At 41.0% G+C, this 21,912-nt stretch overlaps 1 protein-coding gene across 1 annotated transcript in view; it reads left to right on the top strand.

Annotated features, from left to right (window-relative positions):
* Positions 1 to 10,807, top strand: part of LOC138028233 (peptidyl-prolyl cis-trans isomerase G-like) — a 20,848-nt gene extending 10,041 nt beyond the window's left edge. Inside the window, exons 5-9 of the mRNA XM_068875730.1 lie at positions 16 to 277; positions 3,644 to 3,796; positions 5,129 to 5,192; positions 8,171 to 8,212; positions 8,446 to 10,807. Of these exons, the coding sequence (XP_068731831.1) occupies positions 16 to 277; positions 3,644 to 3,796; positions 5,129 to 5,192; positions 8,171 to 8,212; positions 8,446 to 9,777 (1,853 nt within the window). The 3' untranslated portion in view covers positions 9,778 to 10,807. The remainder of the gene's footprint in view (positions 1 to 15; positions 278 to 3,643; positions 3,797 to 5,128; positions 5,193 to 8,170; positions 8,213 to 8,445) is intronic.
* The last annotated feature ends 11,105 nt before the right edge of the window (positions 10,808 to 21,912 follow it).

Raw genomic sequence — 21,912 nt, 5'->3', positions numbered from 1 at the left:
TTTGTATCATTCTAGCCGCAGAAAAGAAAGCTGAAAAGAAAAAAGCCAAAAGGAAGCAGGACTCTGATGCCAGTTCAAGTTCTGATTCCAGCTCAAGCACGGATACAGAATCAGAGAGTTCTTCTTCTTCGTCTTCTGATGAATCCGTGAAAAAGAAACGATCTAGGAAGAAAAAGAAGATGAAAAGACAAAAACAGAGAGAGATTGTGAAGAAGATGAAGAAGAAGAAGGAGAAAAAGAAAGCAAAGAAGAAAAAGAAGACAGACATCAATAACAGGCAAGTCATTTGGCAGAAGTGGGTTTAAAGTTTTGACTCCCGTATTGATTTAAATCTACAGTTAAGTTAGACATTCCTTAAAATATTCTCATAATACTCGCACTTTACCTGTGCATAATTATCAATTAGACCCGTAGCCCGTGCGGGCTGAGGGTCAATAACCCATGAGGTGAACCCGAATGGGCTATTGACCCGTGGCCATTGAGGTCGAAGTGTCTAATTATTTTAGTATCACTCAACTAGTTGGACAGAAAAGGAAATAATCAAGTTAGCAAATGCAAGTTGAAGAAATATTTGTTTGGGAACAAAATGAAAGAAAGCGTCATCCTTTTTGCTACTCGAGGACTATTGGCGAGGACTATTACTAATAGTCCTCTAGTAGCGTATCCAATCAAAATGCAGGATTTTTATTAGTCCACTAGTTGGGTGATACCAAAAACAGTTAGAACTGCATTTGTGCATCTCATCTCCCAGTTTCTTCCTCCGCATCATTTTCTTAATCCCTCCAATGAAATACTGTTACAACGCCTCTCATTTCTAGCTAACATCTAATTGAGCATTTAATCTATTTACAATCGTAGTACAGTACTACTCAGAAATACGTTAACCGAAAAACGCGCACAAAACGCGTATATTTATACGCGTATGTGCGTATAACCATACGCGTATCCGCGCATAAATATACGCGGATGTGCAGGTACCGATATACGCGTCTGCCCCATTAGCTAGCTTATTGTTTGCTATGGTTGGCGAGTAATTCTTCTAAGGAATAGCTTGACGGCACTAAAATAGTGCACGACTACGAACTACAGTACATGACGAAGACGCACGTTCGGAATTCGAACCCACGCACGGATGTTTCTTTCATCAATAAACATGCAGTTCTTGGAAATTGTTCGATTTACCTCGCCTGTTATAACGAATACGATACTCGTTGTTAAGAATTCTTCAATTTGAATGGTGTTGCATTTCCTGTCACGACTACCTCTTTGTTGCGAGTCAAATGACTACTACTATGTCCTGTTGTTAACATCATCAACTTGGAACGAGATCCTTATATACGTAGGTATGAGATCATCAAATTATACCGGTAGATTGGTCTTTAAGGAGAGCAGAAAACTGAGTACCCAGGGGAATACCTCTCGGAGCAGAGTAGAGAACCAACAAACTCAACCCACATATGACTCCAAGTGTGGGAATCGAACCCGGGCCACATTGGTAGGAGGCGAATGCTCTCACCATTGAGCTATCCTTGCTCCATTTTATAAATATAGCCAACTCGATTGGCACATCAATGCCTCCGTTAATTTAGTTCAAAAGAAAGACCAACATTTGACTGCAGTGAAGTTGATGACGAAGTATTTTTAATGGTGTCATTAACACGCTGAAGTCTGGAAATGTACATCACAACATTAGTAACTTCATAGGATCAGACCGTGATCTTGCCTGACTAAACATTCTGTACTAGAACCACCTCAAAACCGGTCAACAGAAAAATGCTCCCTTTCGAAGGGGGTCTGATGTCACACTTATTTTTGGTAATTTCATGCCACGCAAAATGGTCATAAAATGGAATGGAAATTCGCAGTAACCACTTTAAACTGTTGGACAACGCAAAAGGAATACAACAAAGCCAAAGCGACTCGTGTGCGTAGGTACAAAACAGGACAAGACTAAAACGCTTGATTAACTCCAGATATCCTGAACACCCCTAACTACCATGACATGACCTTTTTGAGCGTAAGCACCCAAAGGTTAATTCATCTCTTGATCTCTCTCTTTTTGGCACTCCAATGAAAAGCTGTTAGGCGTTAAGATAGACAAACACTTGAACAGGGATAATCTTGCTGATTTCCTTATTGATAAATTAAATTCTAGAATTTGTTTGCTTAAGGACGGTGCCTACTATTGTTATTGTACATACGTTCTGCGCATCTCGAGATACTCGGATTTCCTATCGGCAGTGCTTATTAATACAGGGATATTTTTGCACGGTTCAAAACTAGAAAGAACTTAACAAGTGTTCTTGGTATCCAAAAAGAAAATTGGGGTAACCACGCATTTTTCAGAGATAATTACGCTTGAATTTGGAAAAGAACGGCATACATTGCTTTGAATTGTAAAGCTTTTTACAAATATTGTTGATCAATTATCTTCGAAAAATGCGTGGTTACCCCCAATTTTCTTTTGGATTTCAATAACACTTGTCAAGATCTGCTTTTTCCGCATATTCAGTAAACCGCGCAAAAATACCTTTGAATTAGTTGGCACCGTCCTTAAAAGAGCTAAGACATATCTTAATCATCGGCTAAGAAATCTGTTATAAAGGCATTCATTCGGCCTTTATTTGGATATTTTTGCACAGTGTGGGAAACACCAAAAATGAAAATTTACTTCGATTATTAAGAGTCCAAAAGCATTGTGCCAGGCTAATGTTAGATGCTAGGTTTTCTGATTATTCTGTTGAACGTTTTAGTAAGCTTGGCTGGTTACCTATTGATGACATCATACGAATGAGAAAGGTTTTTTTAATGCACAAGGTTGTTAATGGCTCTTGCCATAAGTACTTTAAATAAAGATTATATTTCCTATGTTAATGATAACAATTTAGTCATACCCCTTTTTCGTACCAATTCTGGTCTACGCACTTTTTATGCAAGTGCCAACCGACTATGGAACGCATTAGATTATAGCACTGGAAGCATGACAACCCTAAGGAATTTTAAAAAGTATATTAGTAAAAAAATACGTAGTAGTTCCAAGTTCGATCATTTGACTATTCATAGAACCTTTTAACAATTTTAGTTTAGTTTAGGAATACTTTGTGAATATTTCATTTTTGTCAATACTATTATTAAAGGACCGCAATGTAAACTACTAAATTATCAGTAATTCTGTCATCCAATAAAGTTATTATTATTATTCTAAGGTACCTGCTGATATGGGTGTAAAAAAAAGCAAATAAAGCATGGGAGTTTTGGGTTTTTTTCCATCAAAATTCTTATTTTTTAAGACGTTATTAACTGCAATCACCCACTGAAAATTTTAAACTTTTGATTTTGTGAAATGAGCCTGACCAGTCAATTTTGATTAGCTAGCAATAGTGGACCATGAAATAAGAAAAATGTAAATTAAAGTACACAACAGGATGCTCAAATTGGACAAGTATAGCCGGGTGTTGAGCATTTTATTAGGTTAAATAATAATTTATATGATAAGCATAGGAGCTCCTTGAGAACTCCCAAGAGGTTTCCCATTGACAAGTAAAATCTGTAAGTGCCACTTTGCGGAGGGAGTGTTAAAGGGGACAAAAAGTGCTTCTTAAAATTGTTTAAATAACGTACTGCATGGTGTTTCTGCTTTTAGCCCTGAAGATGACAAACCAGGGAAGAGTTCTACAGCGTTTAGTACAGTGACCGCAGACGAGGTCCCTGATGTTCCTAACAACTCTTTCTTGTTCAGAAGAAGTCGCACCCCTTCACCTGTAAGGGAAAAGAGGCTTCAAGATGCAAAGGATAGGTTAGTTGACCCTTGATTAGTGTAATTTGGTGAGCTATTCGCAGGTGCCATGCAGTCTTCATTGCACAAACTGACTTTGGGCACGTTCTTGGCATTTACCCGACATATGATTTCGGTTATGATGAGTGTGGCACACGCATTCGAGATCTTTTGTCCATAGCTCAAAACAACCTTGGGTATCACATTTTAGGTTGTGATGAAACATCAACGATTAACTACATCAACATGAAAGAATCATGAACATAAGCTTGGATATAAACTCTACTTTAACTGCCAAAGGTTGTACATTTAATTTCCAGCCTCCAGAGAGTTTTTTCGTCTGGGGCTATTCCCATGGTTACGGTCAACTTGTGAATGGATTCCAAGGAATTTCTGGCCCTTCAAATTACCCTTTAATACTTAATTCTGTCGTTATTCAGTACTACGCGGTCACCTTATACGTTCAGTTGCTGCCATAAAAATAATGAGATCTAAAATACCCATAGCCCTTGCTTGGCCTTGTACAGCTGTAGCCCAGTCAGCAGAGCAACAGGGATACAATACAATACAACACAGTACAATACAATACTTAAGCAATACAGGATGTTTTCCGTGTTTCCATAGCCTCATCTAAACACGAAGGGGAGTTGGGAGAATTCGAGGCAGTTATGCAAACCTGAGACGCAGTCGAGGGTTTGCATAACTGTAGAAAATCTTCCCAACTCTCCCGAGTGTTTAGATGAGGCTATGGAAACACGATAAAAAGTACTCTATTGCTTTTATAAAATATTTCTAAAACTTAATTCCACAAATGAAGGAAAATTTTGGTTTTTTTTACTTCTTGATTGAAACAGATTTTCTTGACACACGCTCGTATTTCCTACCAACCAATCAAAACGCGCGTCTGACAATACATAACCAATCAAAATTCGTGTGACGTCACAGCCGTGTTCCATACTCATCTAAACACAGCTATTGACCAATGAGAGTTCGCGTACTATCGTAATTATTTTACAAAAAACAATAGATGGTTTTCACCTGACGTCACAGCAGCTATGTTGGTAACGAGTGGTCAGAGCGGGTCTTGAACCCGGGATCTCCGGATCTCAAGGCAAGCGCCCTAATTCGAAGGGATCTAATGTGAAGGTCAAATGTTCAATTCTTACCCTGGTGAGAGGGGTTTCTCTGTCATATTGTGCAGACCCATTTAATTTTCTCGACATGCACTAATTCACAGATGGATTTCGTTGGATATCTAGCTCTACAAATAACCTTTAATGGTCAAATCTTACGTTTACAACAGGATTAACAAAATCATCGTAGATTCACGCAACATTATTTTTTTGTTTCAAGAAAGAGCAAGTCACCTCCAGGATACAAAGCCAAACCTGATGACTTTTCACCAAGAAAGGATCGAGTATGTACATTTAAATTGAATCTCATCATTCATAATAATTGTTTCTCTGTTTCTGATTGTCTGAGATCCACTGAAAAATAATTAGCCACTGTAGCCAACGAAACGACTGATCGTTTTCTTATTTCCAGTCAATGGGTTTTGTCTAGCTCCCAGCTACAATGAAGCTTGAGAGCTAAATTGGTAGAGCGTTGCAAAGGTATCGCTGTGGTCGTGAGTTCGAGTCCCGTTCAAATCTGAACTCTTCAAACTTTCCTTTCGTTACTGCTCATGTAACGTCTATAACTGATATGATTTACCGTCTTAACTCGAGTCTCTCTGAAGTTCAAATGTGTGGCTTTCATATATTAACTCTTGTCACGTTTCAATTTTGTAAACAACAGTCCATGTTAACTGTTGAGACCTCTTGAAAACTGGAATAATTAACCGAGTAAAACAGCGATATATTTGACTTTCATTTGATAATTATGATGTAAGTTGGAAAGTCGTTATAAGACCATTACTGGGAGCAGGGCTGGCGCAGTGGTGAGAGCACTCGGCTGCCACCAATGTGGTCGGCGTTCGATTCCCAGACTTGGAGTCAAATGTGGGTCGAGTTTGTTGGTTCTCTACTCTGCTCCGAGAGATTTTTCTCTGTGCACTCCGATTTTGTTATCGTCTAAACCCCCACGTCTCATTTGACCTGAGTTAAATTGATTTGATTTCAATGTACATTTAATATCAAGTAAGAACTGGATCAGCGCCAACATGCAGACTAGCTCTGAGCACCCAAACGACTAATGCTATTTCACTCAGCTAGGCTGAATCATTCCTTTAGCATCATAATTGACGGTGTAAATATTGAACAGGTTCCACTACCTAGAAATTACATTGTATTTTTCATTCCGACATAAATTGGAACAAAAACATTCACTGAACTTTGACGAGAGCTGAAAAACATTCACTGAACTTTGACGAGAGCTGTCCGAGACCCTTGGTGTACAATCCAAAATTGGCATCTAACTGAACACCGACATTCTTCTTCTGCTGTAATTCAGTTTAATTTGCATATCCAACTGATTTTAAACCTAGGATGCTTATTCAAAAGCGGTCTACAAGAATCGTATTTTCTTCTATTCCAAAATCTCATAGTGTTGAGGATATTATTAATCCTATATTGAGTTATAAAGCTATTCAGTTGGGAACAGGCCACTACATTATCCCTTCTCCTTGGTTATTCCCAACCTCATCAATTTCACATATCGAATGAGGTTCAGCGTTGTCTACTGTACTTTTATCAACAACGGTATTCGTCATCACAGTGGTCAAAATGTTGTGACCACTGTGATGACGAATATTGTCGATGAGAGAAAAGACAACGCTGAACCACATCCAATTTTTTTTTTGACCACGATATTCATCGTCAAAGAAAATTAATTTCAGGGCGCGACCAAGATCGTGACACAAAGAAGGAGAATGATTAGCATAAAGACAAAAGAATAATTGCTTAGCCGCCATTTATGAAAACGGTGTATTCTCTCTCCTCAACGACAGGAGGCAGAGACGAGAGACCCTGGGAACGAGGTTGATCTATCAGTTCGGTAGATAACTTCTGTGATGGGTCATCATGTGACCTGAGGCCTGCGTTTCTGTTGGCTGTTAGGCCCATGAATTGTTAATTACTGCTAAAGTGATTTTTTAGCATAAGTACACTGTAGATTTGCTCGAGTGTGATTAAAATAATTATCCAGAGATATTACTCTCAGACGACTGGATAAGTCTTCAAATCTTACAAAAGCTGAATTCAGAAATTATTTTATTCCTCATTCAAAACATTTTCAGAGCTCTTAAAATGTGTGCTTCATTTTGATCCACCGTTATCAGTTACCTCAATTTTACTGCACGTGTACCAAGCCTCATGATACTCTTAGGTACAGGTGTGTGTCTCGTTATAGGTTTGCAAGTACTTATCGTTGGTTTTGGAAAGAGTTTCAGTAGTGCTAATATGTGTCTCGGCCATGTTTTCGTTGTGTCGTTTAAAGGGGCAGTGTCACGCTATTTCAGTCAAAATTCAAAACACTAAAAGACGTCTTTGCATCTATGAAGACCAAAAAATAATGCTGTAGTCTTGTTGCCAATAACCAACGAAGTGCACTGAAGCTATTCTTTGTTTGCTGGCAATCAAGGATGGAGAGGATGGAAATAAACTGAAACTTAAAAAAGGTGGCCAGCTCTTTGTGTCATAAATATATTTCATATCTTGCCACTTGATTGTCAGGAATGATGTACGTGTGAACTAATGTACTAATTTAGACTTAAAGCTGTTTTGAACTCGTATTTAGCCCGTCTTGCCCTAGTCTTACATTTCTATTTTTTTTTATCTCACGTATTTCCTGTATCATGAGTCTTTTCTGAAATTGCATATATATTCTTGCTTTAGAGAAGAGAGAAACGGAGAGTTTTGCTTTGATTTCTTTTCCCAAAAAGAAATCAAAGGTTTATACCGAAAATCTTCAGAAACCGAGTTGTCCATTTTGCCAGTAGCTGAGGAGTCCCGTGACAAGAAATTATCTTCTGCCGAAGAACTGTGATTTTCATACAGTGAAATAAGTGGACTCGACACTGAGTAAAAAGAATTAAAAAACTTGTGTTTAACTAATTCTTTTTATCATGCCTGACTACAACAACGGTATTTTCAACACTGAGTACTATTTGGAGTTCTAGAATTATTTTGCCCCCGGCTTTTGAGGACGAATACCGTTTTGTCGGCTTGGTAGAATTATCTGAGAGTGATCTGAGACAATCTAAAAGGAAGAAACCTTTCGATTGGTTAGCAAAATATTAGAGCTAAGGAGCACTCGTGGAAGAATACAGGTACTGTCAAGGGAAAAAAAAATTCTCAAATTAATTCCTTCTGGTGGGAACTTAGCCAGCTACTGCAATATTTATTATTCCTAGCAATAATCGGTGGTAACTTTTCATTTTTTAATTGTATTTGTCAGGTTTCCAAATCTGGAAGAATTCTACGAGGCCGAGGAAATATGGTATGAAGTAAACGTTCTCAAACTCAGCCTTGGCTTCGAATTTGTGTGTAATAATGTTGTTCACTCGTTATGAAAATGTGATTTTTCTTTCAAAGAGGCTTGAAATGGTTTTCTCTAGGTAACAGTGGGTTTCCAATAGAAAATGATTACATGTGTAAAGTAGTAGAACATCGTTTTGGAAGAGTTGTTTACTTTTCTCTTGTTGATACAATCTGTTTCGTCTCCTCCTTTAGCGGTACCGTACTCCTCCACCTTCGTTTTCTTCAAATGAAGCCCGACACGCTGTTGACCGCGGTACTTCCCCGCGCAGTTTGCTTCCACGTTCCAGGTCACCTCGAAGACGGAGCAGATCTCCACGCGCCAAAAGCTCGTCCTCTCCAACCGAGCTCCCATTATCCTCACGGAGACACCCGAAGTCCCCGAGAAGAAACGTGAAGTCTCCGAGAAGAAATTTGAACTCTCCGAGAAGAAACTCGAGATCTCCGAGAAGAAATTCAAACTCGGTACGAAGACACTCAAAGTCACCAAGAAGACGTGGTAAGTCCCCTAGATATCGCTCCAAATCGCCTCGACAAAGCTCTTCCCGGAGGTGGCGTTCAAAATCTCCGAAAAATCCTTCACGTTCTCCGCAAAGAGAGTCGAGATCGTCGCTGAAACGCTCGATATCTGGCGAAGATCAGGAGTCAATGACGTATACGAAAAATCCCAAGTCACCTCCTTTTAGTGACGGAAAAAAGGTGGATTCAGACCAGAAACCGTCATCTAGTGATCAAAGAAGGGAAAGCTTACAGGCAGGAAATGAATGCTGCGACAAGCTTAGAGGCACAAGGGGCGAGAGAGAGGAGAAATCTGTCGTTTCAACAAAAAAGCCCTTGAGGCAAAGAGAGAACAACGAAGATCGAGTTGTTTTGTATACAGACAGTGACGATGCCGAAGCACCAAGGGTAACTGAATCAAAATGTGAACGATCGAAGTTTGCATCTTCAAACGGTTTTCGAAGAAGAAGATGGGGAAATGGGGGACATTTAGCAAGCAGTAGCGACAGTGAAGAGCGCGACGAAGGACGCCATGTTGTACTCAAACCAACAAAGCAAGAGAGTCTTAATGAAGAAAGTAAAGAGGCGAGAAACAAAAGTTCAGGAATTTGCGACTTTGAAAACCATAGCGGGACCTTAACATCATTGACTCCAAAGGAAAAGGTAGTTACTGACGTTCGGTCCACCGAAAAGGGTAACCTCAACCGCCAGCTCTCAAATAATGTTGATGATGATCACCGAAATCCATGCAGGGACAACATTGACAATAAGGAAAGGGAAAGGAGTGATTCCCCTGAGGGAACTCCGCCTGAGAGAGGTGCCCCGTCGAAGGCGCAGCCGCAGCCGCAGCCGCAGTCGCACAAAAGCTTGGACAGCGATAAGAGCAGTTCTTCTGATCATGAGCGGAACCGGAAGTGGAATCGTCACCACGATCACTACCATCGGCATCGTCACCAGCGTAAGAGAAAGTCTCCGATATCAGGAAAACGATCGTTGACTCGGATTAACAGTGATAGCTCTAGCAGTTGATTTGAAATGACAATTATCTACTTGTGAAACACAGGAGCGGACACATACAGCCATTTTGCTTACAAAAGAACTTTAGCCATGTTGGATCGTCTCGAACAGTTGTTAACACACATACATACACACCATTCAATTGCAAATGAAGAGGCAAAATTCAAGTGCAGATTTTTAAAGAACTTAAATTAGTCCAGTCTTCGAGGAAAAGGGTTACCGAACCTAATTTTCCTGGTCTGGCTATTCCATCTCCTCCTGTCGTCGAGCGCAAACGAAAAAAAAAAAAAACACCCGGGTGGGAGGAAAATAGGCGGGAGATATTTGAGTTTGAATGAGATCTTACTCTTCTCTAAAATATGCAACATGATATTTTCTCCAAGCCATCGATAATTTCTAAGTTGCTCTGAAGTTAGGATTATCGTTAATTTTTTTTGCGTGACTGTGTCCTGTAGCACCGCGTTTTGCTTTGTAAGAACGGCCTGTGTTCGTTCCACGACTGAAGTCTGAGACGTATAAAACTGCAAAAAAGTATGATCATTTCCTCCAATTTCTACCCGTTTTGTAACTAATTAAACGATACATGAAGTTCAGTTCAGAGCAATTAAGAATTGACGATAACAGTTGCTAATGGATTGGAAAATAGGTTGGGAATATGGCCGTGAGATTTCTATCAGCATTTTTTACGGATATATTTTGTTTTTTCTCGCTCTCGACAAACTGAACAAAAGAAGATATTCTAGTCTTCTGTAAATAACGATCTTCTGTTCGGGCAGACAACTATTAAAGCGTTTAATCTTGCAATTGTGACATTTAGGTTTTATGGATGATTTTAGTTAAAGCATTTCCCAAAAACGCACGGAAGGTATGACGAAGTCCAGAAGGAACCTTGTTCCTCACTCACAAACACTTCCTTTTCGCCGCTCAATTTCTCATGCAGAATATAAAACAAAGAGGTAGTCGCCAATATGTCCCTCGCTAAGCTAATTTAAAGAACTGCATACTGTTCCTACAAATAACATTAAACGAAGTTTTAATTCCACGAGTCTTCCTTTTTTTTTCTTTTTGTTGTCCAGCGCGTGTATGTTGGGGTATTGCCACAATTGCCCCTTTATCAACTATGTCAGAGCTGAGAGTCCATAGAGACGAGGTTTGATGTGACAAAAATAGTTCGCCACTGAGGCGGCGTCGCTGAAATTGGCATAATTGACACAAAACGTAAGAGTGGCGCAGGTACAGACTGGTGCATTTATCATTGTGGATAGTTGTAATGTGGTCTTGATGGCATAATGGAGAAAAAAAGGGACTTAAGATATCTACCAAGGCGACGTCGACAAAAACGTCACCTCAAACTACAACTTTGCAATATCGCAAGTACGTTGTTCCGCAGAGCGCTGTAAGAACATGTGCTAAAATGCGTGTCACACATGCAGCACGATTATTTTTCCTGTTTTAACTAATGATGTTGTTCTGTGGCGTTCTCGTTGACGACCTCGTTGCAGATCTTAAAAGCCCTTAAGGTTCCGAAAAGATGCATTTGGGTGTCCGCAACAGGGCCTCGGGTGTTTTTTTTTTTTTTTTTTGTATTTTAATGCTGTTTATATGTTTCATATTAATTACATCTACTGCACAGAGAACCTTACATTAATCCACATAAGTCACTTTTAATGCATTCTGCACTTATGACACACACACCGCTTTCCTAAGCCTCAAGAGCATCTCTTTAGACTAAGAACAATACGCAAGATACAACATTACAAGAATATCAGACTGATAGAATATTTACATATTTGCCGCACTTCGAGTAAGAGAGTCGATCAACGTTTGACTTGACAATCATTGTCTCAAGTTGATATGCTATGTTAAGTTTTACGATAAATATCCCAATACGGGGTAACTTTCTCTTGCATCTACAAGACTCCAGATATTGTCACGCAAGCAACAAGATATGGTTTTCATATAATTCATCTTCGCGAAAGAAGACCCGAAACAAGATATCTTTAAGTGAGAGCCTTTCAATCTTAACATCTTGATCACCAAGCCATTTAATTACTTCTGTCCAGAAACTCTCGGAATAGTTACAATATACACGAATGTGCTCAAGGGTCTCGTCCGCGTCTCCACGGGTGGGTTGTCATGGGCATGTTTTAGCGGACCAATAGACCCTTTGCATAAATGGCGCCCAAATTTGTATAACAATACTTGACACATCCTTAGTTTATGTGTTTATGTGTTTATGTTTCAAGACAAAGGATTTTTCTCATGAATGTGAAGCTAAGGATGTATGAAGTATTGTTATTCAAATTTGGGCGCCATTTATGCAAAGGGTCTATGCTCGGCATATTTCTCATCAAATCGTTCGGCCTCAATTCTTTTCTCAAATCCAACATGAAACTTTTAAAGGGGAACATAGTTTTTGTGCGGACCAAGGTGTGGTTAACCCTTTGTCCAAAGGCTAAACAATCCCGTCCCCTCTCCAGTGCTTAATTAAGGGGAGTTTTCTTCAATTCGCACTCTTCCTGATTCGTACATGATACCATCATCATGTATTTACCGATCTTTTAAAATCGCTTTCTTGAAAATTAAGAAAAATATTTTCGGTAAACTACAGTTGGTTGGCGGCTGGCAAAAACGACAACTCAGTGAAACATCAAAGCACGGGCCAAGGCAGGAATGGAACCTACCACCTCCCGCATAACAACGGTTGGATGCTCTACCCATCCCTAAACATCTATATAGTAGATAAAGTACGATCGGGAGATCTGTATGGGTGTTTGTACATGTTATCACATTCGGGCAAAATTCCTGATACTAATACTGATTGGCTGAACAATACTGATTGGCTGAGATGGAGGGCATTTTTTTCTTTAGCACGAGGGCACTTTTGGTAATCAATATTGCATGATTACTTGATCCTGATTGGTTAACAGTTGTGGAAGTCAGGGTGGCTTAGTAGCTATCTATCGGGCCTCCCACCACTGCGAGCCGGGGTTCAACCGTCTCGGCCTGCCTGTGGACTGGGTTTCAGTCGATCATAACCTGACTGGAGGGTTTTTCTCTGGGTACTCCGGTTTTCCTCCCTCATCAAAATCGACTCACAGCTAATTACAATACAATACAATACAATACAATACATACTTAATTGACCGCTCCCCATAGGGGCTTAATAAAACACAACGAAACGACGGAACAGAACAACAACAACTGCTAAGAATCCCAACTGGCCGGAGGCAAACCAGTTGGCTATTTACAAGGGGAAGTTGAACCAGGGACTACCAGGATCAAATTCAACGAGTCGTCAGAGCGGGTCTTGAACCCGGGATCTCAGGATCTCAAGGCAAGCGCCCTAACCACTGGGCCACACTGCCTGATGTCATTAACATCTAGCTGTGATGATGTGCTCCGGCATCAATCATGGACTGTATAGCGGCAGCCGGATGCGCCTTTGTATGCTTTCAGCCCGATATCGTGAGCTATGGCCTTTCGCAATCAGTCGTCAATACTGCACGTAAAGGGTGATTAAGACTGCCAATCCTCTTCCAGATTTTGACTCTGATTAAAGTGCTTGTTGTCTACGTGTAAAATACAGTTTAAAGGGAAGGTACCTTCTAGAAAATGTTTCTCTCGTTACGGTAACTAATTAACGGCAGAAAGATAATCTCGCTATTTCCACCAAACGCAATTTATTTCATTGTAAACAACGGGGGACATAACTCGAGCTAGCGACTACGCTTAGTACAATCTCACTACAAGTAACTCAATACTTTTCTACGCTTATCTGACCACAGGCAAGGCACTGTACTTCTAACTTTGATACGTTAAAATTCAAGGTAAAACAATGAACATGACCTCGAGGTTCTGGGAAATAAAAATAGGGATTTGTATGAGTTTATTCCCCTGAGCCTCGAGATCATGTTCAATATATCGCAACTGGTCTATTTCCTAATTAAGGAACATTTTAGAAAGCTCACAAAATTCATTTCAGTCACTGTAAATGAAAAATGTTTTGTTGTATAGGTACAGATACAACATTTACTGTCATTGTCTACGTAGAGTAAGGAATTCCATTTCTGTTGGTTCACTGAAGTTAAGCCCTGTCGGATGGGGGACCGGCCGGTGATACCTTCGCCGACACGAATCCACGGAAATCCCATAAGGCTGGTATTGCATAACTACGCATAGTGCGATATCTTAATTACTGAAAAATTATATATACAACTACCTTCAAAAGCCTCGATCGACGATGACAAAGGAGGACTCGAACGCACCTCACTAATCCTTTATTATTGCTAGTTTATAATTATCCTGATTCATCATCATCATTAGCAGTCCGTTGATATCGACGATGACACGGAGAGGAGTTAATGTCTGTGTCGCAGGTGCGAGGTCAGTCCGATCGCTGCCTCAAAAGTCCTGCCGCAAATATCACAGTTGTAGGCCGCTTCAGCATGTGTAGGTGTTTTCTCCAGCCTGCGCATTCTCTTGCCCGTCTACAACTGTACATTTCTTCTTCTGATGGCATTGGCAGAGCCAGCCACCACCTTCCGCCAGGTCACGCGATCTTCGGCCTTTACCCTCCAATTTTCTAACTCATTAATGTTCTTCAGATGCCTCTTGAATGCGTCTTTGTAGCGTAGTCGCGGTGCCCCAACTTTTCTTGAGCCTTCTTTTAGCTATATAGTTCTCCATAGAAGACGGCCTTTGATAGTCTACTGTTCTCCATGCATGTAACATGTCTCGTCCATCTTAGTTGACACGTGGTGATCATTTCTTCAACATTGGGCATTCCTGCCCTTTCCATTAATAGTAATTAGATACATGGTCTTTCCACGAAATGTCTATTAGTTGGCGGAGATGTCTCTGTTGTACCGTATCGAGTCTCTTTATGTGGCGTCTGTAGAGAGTCCAAGTTTCTGAGCTGTACAGAAGTGTTGGAATTACAATTGCTCTGTAAGCTTTCATCTTGGTTTTCAGATGGATTCCTCTCTGGTCTCACAGACGGCTTCTCAGTTTTCCGAAGGCCGACGCTGCCGATTGGATTCTTCTTGATATTTCTTCATCTATAGTTCCGTTGTTGGAGATGGTACTGCCCAGGTAGGTGAACTTGTCTACTTTTGCCAGTGGGGTACCATTCAGGAGCACCACTCGAGGGTTCAACTTTTGTTATGAGTGTCATCTGCGGCACTGGACTCTGGGTTTAGCAGAAGGTTGAAGTGTTCTCTCCACCTCTCCATAATCTTGCCTTTCTCCGTATGAAGCACGCTGTCGTCAATGCTCTTCACGGGGTCCAAGCAGGCACCCTGCGGACCATATACTTTCTTCACAGATGCAAAGAACGCTTTGGAGTCGTTTCGGTCTGCCAGACTCTGGATTTCAGCTGCCTTCTAAGTCCACCAGTTGTTTTTCATGTTTCGCAGTTTCTTTTGTAGTTCAGATTTCACGCCTTTGTATTTGTTCTTTGTTGCTCCAGTACATCTACTATCTAGTGTCTTCTGAAACAGCAAATTCTTTTCATTGATGAGCTCCATGATTTCTTCATTGAATTCATCAAACCAGTCTGCATGCTTCCTAGTAGGTTTGCCGAGGACGTCTGATGCAGCACTATAGACCACATTTTTCATAGCTTTCCACTGTTCTTCAATAGTACCAGTTGGTAATGTTGGGAGATTTTCACTAATCGCGGTTACAAGTTTGTCTTTCTCAGTTTGGTTCTTCAGTTTCTCTACGTTCAGTTTCTTGGGGGGTTTTGACCTTTTTTCTTCAGAGGAGGCGGTTTTGGTTTGATGTTACATTTGGCACGGATCATGAAGTGATCAGTACAGCACTCGGCTCCCCTCATAGCTCAGGTGCTGCGGAAGTCCCTCAAATCAGATCTCCTAGTAATGATGTTGTCCAGGAGAGTAGGGTGCTTAGATCTTGGATGTTTCCATGAGTAGTACCACTTGTCTGAGAAGTTGAAGAACGTGTTTGTGATAGCCAGTTGATATTCAGAACACTTTGTTAGGAGCATTTCACCATTTGAGATCATTTTCCCTCTTCCGAACTTCCCAAATGTTTGTGGCCATGCTTCATGATCTTTTCCCACTCTTGCATTGAAATCACCTAATAGAATGAGCTTGTCAGCTGCAGGAGTCTCGGAGAGCAAGCTGTCCAGTGATCGATAGAATAGCTCTTTAGTCTCATTGTCGTTTGTCATTGTTGGTGCATAGGCTGAGATCAGTGTTGATATCTTTGTTGACCAATGTGAATTCGTAATGATATCAGACGGTCATTCTTTCCTGTTGGCAGTGACTCAAGTTCTTTAACAAGATGATTTGATATTGCAAAAGCAACCCCTGCTTCTCTTCGCTCGCCAGATGGTTTGCCAGACCAATAGTAGGTGTGAGTTTTTTCCTTGAGTTGTCCCTGGTCAGAGAAGCGAGTTTCTTGCAGTGCTGCAATATCAATCTTGTAACGTTCTAGTTCTCGAGAGATAAGAGCTGTTCTTCTTTCAGGTCGCTCTTCATTGTCTAACAGGGTTCTGACATTCCATGATGCCAGGATAAGATTAGTCGTTGATTTCTTTGTTTTTCCACCGCTGTTGTGGAATCCCGCTGGCCGCGGCTTGCCAGCCAGGAGTTTATGAACGAGCAATTTTTAGTCCACCTTTTCTAGGACCCTCCCCGAATTGGGGCAGGCAGTGCATCTCTGAAAAGAGCTGCCTGGTCATCGGAGCTGCTGCCTTGCAATGCTGTCGTTCTTCAGCAGGAGCACGACCATCATACCCCGACCGCCTGTGTGTAGAGATCACGCTGCGGCTTCCAGTTCATCAAACCTGCCGGTATGCCTTCGCTCCATCGCCACAGGTCTTGTCAACTTCCCACCTAGCTTGGGCAATTGTAGGAGCAAGCAGCTTGCCCAGTACTGCTAGCACCCTCTCCATTGGAAGCAAAAGTACAGAGGCAAGGAAGGACCAAGACAGTCTGTACATGAGCAGCCAACTGCATCCGATGGCTGAAGTAGACCTGGATTAGGTTTTACAACACCCCTTGTCGACCGCGTCGGCGCTGCGGTGCTGGCTCATCCGCTGACTAGCCGTTGGGATTTGCACCCTCTTTCGCCGTAGTACACCGTTGGCCAGGCTTTGGCAAGTACAGATACATGTAGTAGAATGCCAATCCACCATCCGCTTCGGTTACCCAGAAGAGGGGGGCTAGTGGGTGCTACCCCTTGCCCAAGGGTGACCCCGCACAGCGACGATTAAGAGGTAGTGACATTCTCCCCAAAACCCCGGTATCCCGATACCGGGGCCTCGTTGCCGGATGTAGTTTATTGTCATACCCATTATCCTGATTATGTAGTGTACAATATAACAGACGATAAACATAACACTAACATAGCGATGATCGATAAAAAAGTACTCTAGGTAATGAACTGTGACCGTAACATCTTCGAAAGAGTGCAACACTTTGATGTGAGTGAGAACTTTGGCTAGATTTCTGAATTTAAGGTGATTCCTTGGTTTTGCATTGCGCAACCAGACTGCGCATAACTTCTTGCGTCATTGGCGCGCGCATTAGCTCGCGCACATCATGTGATAAAATGGTGGATTTTCTCCTGAACGAGCACGGTGACCCCCTCCTTTTAATGGTGTTATGTACTCGTAATCGAGACTACAAACAAGAATAAGCTACTACGCGGTCCGCCTTACAGGAATCCCGTATAAGCAGAACAACAAAACCATTTGGCAGTCGAAATTGGAGACGCTTACCTTCTCCTGAAGATTTGACTTTAGCTTTGCCTTCTGCGACGCAACCTAACTTACACGTGATTCCTACTTGCGGCCAATAAAATCGCAAAATTTTTGGGACGTCCCTTAAGCTTTGGCCAAGACCGAAATACCAAAGACCGAAATGTGAGCGCGGACTGACTACGTCATCCCGCGTGGTAAACTCTTATTTCTAAACATACGAGTCATAAACTATTTTGAAACTGATGAGTCACAGTTCTAGGCAATTCTTGAAACAACATATTGCGTGGCATTGACGTTCGCGAACTTTCCAGATAATTCCGATCCCTTTAACACTCTAAATTACCAACACTGTTCCCCAGGAATTCGAAAATGATTGCCGTTTTATCCAGTTCCTTGATAAAGTGTGACAAGAGCACTTTGAAGTTGCCTCTTTCGTGACCTGGAGAGCGTCAACAGGTAGGAGGATTGCTACCCATTTCGGGTAGAGGAGTGACTTCTTGTGCTACTGATGACTCGGCAGAAACCCAATCAAACTTCAACTTACAGGTTAGTCTCGTTTAATTTTAGATTCTGCTTCGTCATCATACGCACTACGAAGTCACGTGAGATTTCAAAGCTACTGATTGCACACGAATGAGTCTAACAACAATATTTATTGTGTATATAACAGCAATAATGGCTTAACTTGTAAGAACAGTGGAGGAGAATGCTTGTGTGTTGTCAATTTCCTTGTCATAAAACCTTGCAAATGTTTTCATAATCTTTAAGAGAGATGCTTTGTTAGCCTTAGCTTTGGAGGAAGCTGCCGATCTAACACTATGGGGTTGATACACTGCAACATCAACCCCAGAAAGTTGCATGTGTTGTTGCATCCAACGTCGGATTGTGTCTCTGCTTGCCTTCTTATGAGGTTTCTGATATGTAAGAAACATGCTGCTCTCATTGCCCCGAATGGGGCGTGTCTTTCTTAAGTTAACTGAATATGTATCTACGACACAGAGTTTCACAAGGATTTAATGGCCAATAAAATGGCAAGAAGCTCCAGATGGTTAATGTGGTGTGATGCTTCCTGTGTTATCCCTCCTCCCTCCTGTCCGTTATTCATCTCTTACACCTCCCCATCCCTGGGAAGAGGCGTCTGTTTGGAGGATGATATCAGGGTTGCCACTGATGAAAGGAGGAGACATTGTACAACCACCATTGCAGGTCTAGCTTAGGTTGTTCTGATATAGTACAATGGGCAGAGAAGTTTCCCCTGATTGCCTCCAGAGCCTTAGTTTTGTCATGTTCTAGACTTCTATAGTGCAACAGGCAATATTCTACCCTCTGAAAACTAGAAACAATCAGGCCTATTACTTCTGCCAGGAACTGAATTGTGCACTAGTCTTCCTTGAATAACTTGTCACAAGCAAGCTTTAGTTTTGTCATTCTCTCAGGGGTGAGCTGCACAGGGGTGAGCTGCACAGTCATGGTGGTGGAATTCAATACAAACCCCAGGTAGGTAAATATTTGAGAAGGGATCAGTATAGATTTTTCCCTCTGGATGTAAAACTCCAAGTTTTCAAGCAGTGATACAGTTTGTGTTACATTCTCAACACACTCTTCAAAGGTATCATCTTGTATGATGATAATAAGAAACCTTTTTGTCTAAGCACCTTAAATAATGGTTTAAGAATGTTAGTGAATATTCTGGGGGCAGAGGAAAGCCCAGTAGGTAAGCAGGTAACCTCAGTGATATAAGTTGTCCCTTCATGAGAACTTTACGAACTGTACATGTTGATGCTCGTTAGCAACTGGTACTGTGTAGTAGGCATATTTGATATCCACTGCTGCCATGAAACATCCCTGAGTCATTAAATCTGTGACTGATTTTAAAGAGTCCATTTTAAAATGACTGTACACAAGGTTTAAAATCATGCGGTACTCAACACCATTCTTTTTTTATCTGAGAAAAGTTGGTAAAATAAATTCATCTTGCGAGTGTTTGGATTCCACAATAGCCAATTTCAGAAACGTGAGGAAGCTGGGGATGAATTGCGACACGCAGCGCATACTGGGATCGTTTGGGTAGACACAAACATCAGTGTAATAGGGCGGCGAATATGAATTTAATTAGCTTTTGTGAATCTAAAAGTTTTTCAGGGAAAGAAAACGAGCCTATCTCTCTAGATAACATCCCAATTTCTGAGGAAGATATTCCAGGTGCAACACTTCCCAGGGATTCACCGGAGGAATGTAGTCTTAAACTACTTCAAAGATGGCTTTTGTGTCGAGGAGCGAAGACTACGGGGAAGAAAGAAGATTTGGTTCAGAGGTCAGGAGTGAAGACACGAATCCTGTAGAATTTTAGGTTTGGCATATACATATTGAGCACTTCCCCGGTAAAACCTCCTTCGATAATTACCATTTGCCACATCCCTAGCTTTAATCATTTCTCCTTGGTTACTTAATTTTTGTCTCAGGGTTAAAGATTACATTAGTGGTGGCCTTCACCTGAGCAAGCTTCAAGATCCAGATGGAGGCTTAAATGTAGCAAAAAAGAAGGCAAAACTTGGTGTTCTCGGGGAAATCATGCCAGCGACACTTCCTTCGAGTTTTCCATCCGACGGGTTTTCAGAAAATTTAAGCATCCTTCCAGAAATTAATTACGGAGTCATTTGCAGATATATGATTGAAACGTGTGATGCCAAGAAACAACTTTCAACGGCGAAGCCCCTTGTGAAAGTCTTCAACATCTTTAAGTCGGGGCATGTGTTGTCCATCAAATGTCAAAAACTGAATGACCACTTTTATGTTAAAAGTCAGGTACTTCCCTCCATGAAAAAGAGCAAGGCATACAGCTGTTTCATAGTTATGGATGCACTTGGCCAAGTAGTCAAAGCCTACGACGGATGTCCAGCAGGTATTGATGGACGTTGTAATCATGTGGCAGCAACTTTGTTTGCCCTGGAGCAATATTTTAAATTCCAGGCAAGAGAAGCAGACACAGTATCTTGTACATCAAAACCATGCCAATGGAATATTCCACGCAAGCGCAAGATTGAAAATGTACCAATTTCTCACTGCAAGTTTACGAAACATGTGCATGGGAAGGCTAAAATTGAAAAGGAACCCCCTCCCAGTGAGCCCACGCACTCACAAGCAGCATCAGCTGAGCACAAGTTCTTAAGCAACACAGGGCTTTGTAACTATCTTCATATGGTAAAGGAAACCGAATTGAAAACTGGCAAAAAAATAGGTTTAAGTCTCCTGTTGCCACAGAAAACTGAAAAAGAAACAGTAACTGCTTTATTGCAGGACCATGACTACATCACCATAGATCGAAGTCAAGTTCAGTCTGACATGTCACTTTTCAGTTTTCAGATTTCTCCCATCAAGGTATATCCCCCAAGCCTGGATGACATTCGCACAAAAGCAAACCAAATAAAACAGAGGCTCTTTTTAAGTCAGAATGAGATTACAGAACTTGAAAGGAAAACAAAGGGACAATCTGAAACTGATGAGTGGAATTTGCACCGGAAGTACCGAATTACTGCTTCCAAGTGTCATCCTGTTGCTACTTTAAAGGAAATCACATCTCCCAGTAAAGCAGTACAGGAATTTATCCAATACAAACTGCAATTTCAAACCTCTAAAATGAAAGAGGGTTTGATAAGAGAAAAACTCATTATCATTGAGTAAATAATTCTACAGAAAAAAAAGGGAAAAGTTATAAAAGTTGTTCCTTCTGGTTTGATTGTAAGTGCACCCCATGGATTTCTTGCTGCTAGCCCTGATGGAATTGTTATTGACCCCTCTGAAATTCCCAGTGAAGGTTTAGTGGAGGTGAAACTGATTTTTTTAGACTGTGATGAAACATTGCTTGATTGTGCTAAGAGAAAGCGCGTAGTTGTTTTGAACGAGGAAAGCCCATTAGGAACAGCTATTAATAAACAACACAAATATTACTATCAAGTTCAACAACAAATGTTTACTAGTAATAAAGAATGGACAGTTTTTCTCATCAAGGGTGCTGTTGAACAGCCAGACAAAACTTTCAAACTTGGTAATGACATATTGGCAGTCAAAGTCACATTTAATGCTGAATTTTGGTCACCAGTGTTGAATCAGCTGGATTCTTTTTTTGCAAAATATGTCACAACAGAACTGGCATACCCAAGAATTAAGTATGGGCTACAGAGATTAAGGTTGCCATAATAAATTTACTTGCAGATTATTTATTTCATTGGAACATGGATAAAGAGTTGCTTTCATTGTATTTTGCAAGGTAAACATTGGTGTGCCTTTAGTACCAACAGATAAAAACAATGTTCAACTGAACTTTCCTGATTACACTTTCTTGTTTGTTTGCCACTTGCAGGGCAGCCTAGCAATTATTGTTATTTTGTCTATTTCTATTTTTTGGTTATTCTAAA

Source organism: Montipora capricornis, chromosome 1, assembly GCF_036669925.1.
Source record: "Montipora capricornis isolate CH-2021 chromosome 1, ASM3666992v2, whole genome shotgun sequence".
Lineage (NCBI taxonomy): Eukaryota > Metazoa > Cnidaria > Anthozoa > Scleractinia > Acroporidae > Montipora > Montipora capricornis.
Note: the sequence above shows the minus strand (reverse complement) of the source record. Positions and strands in the feature narration are given on the sequence as shown.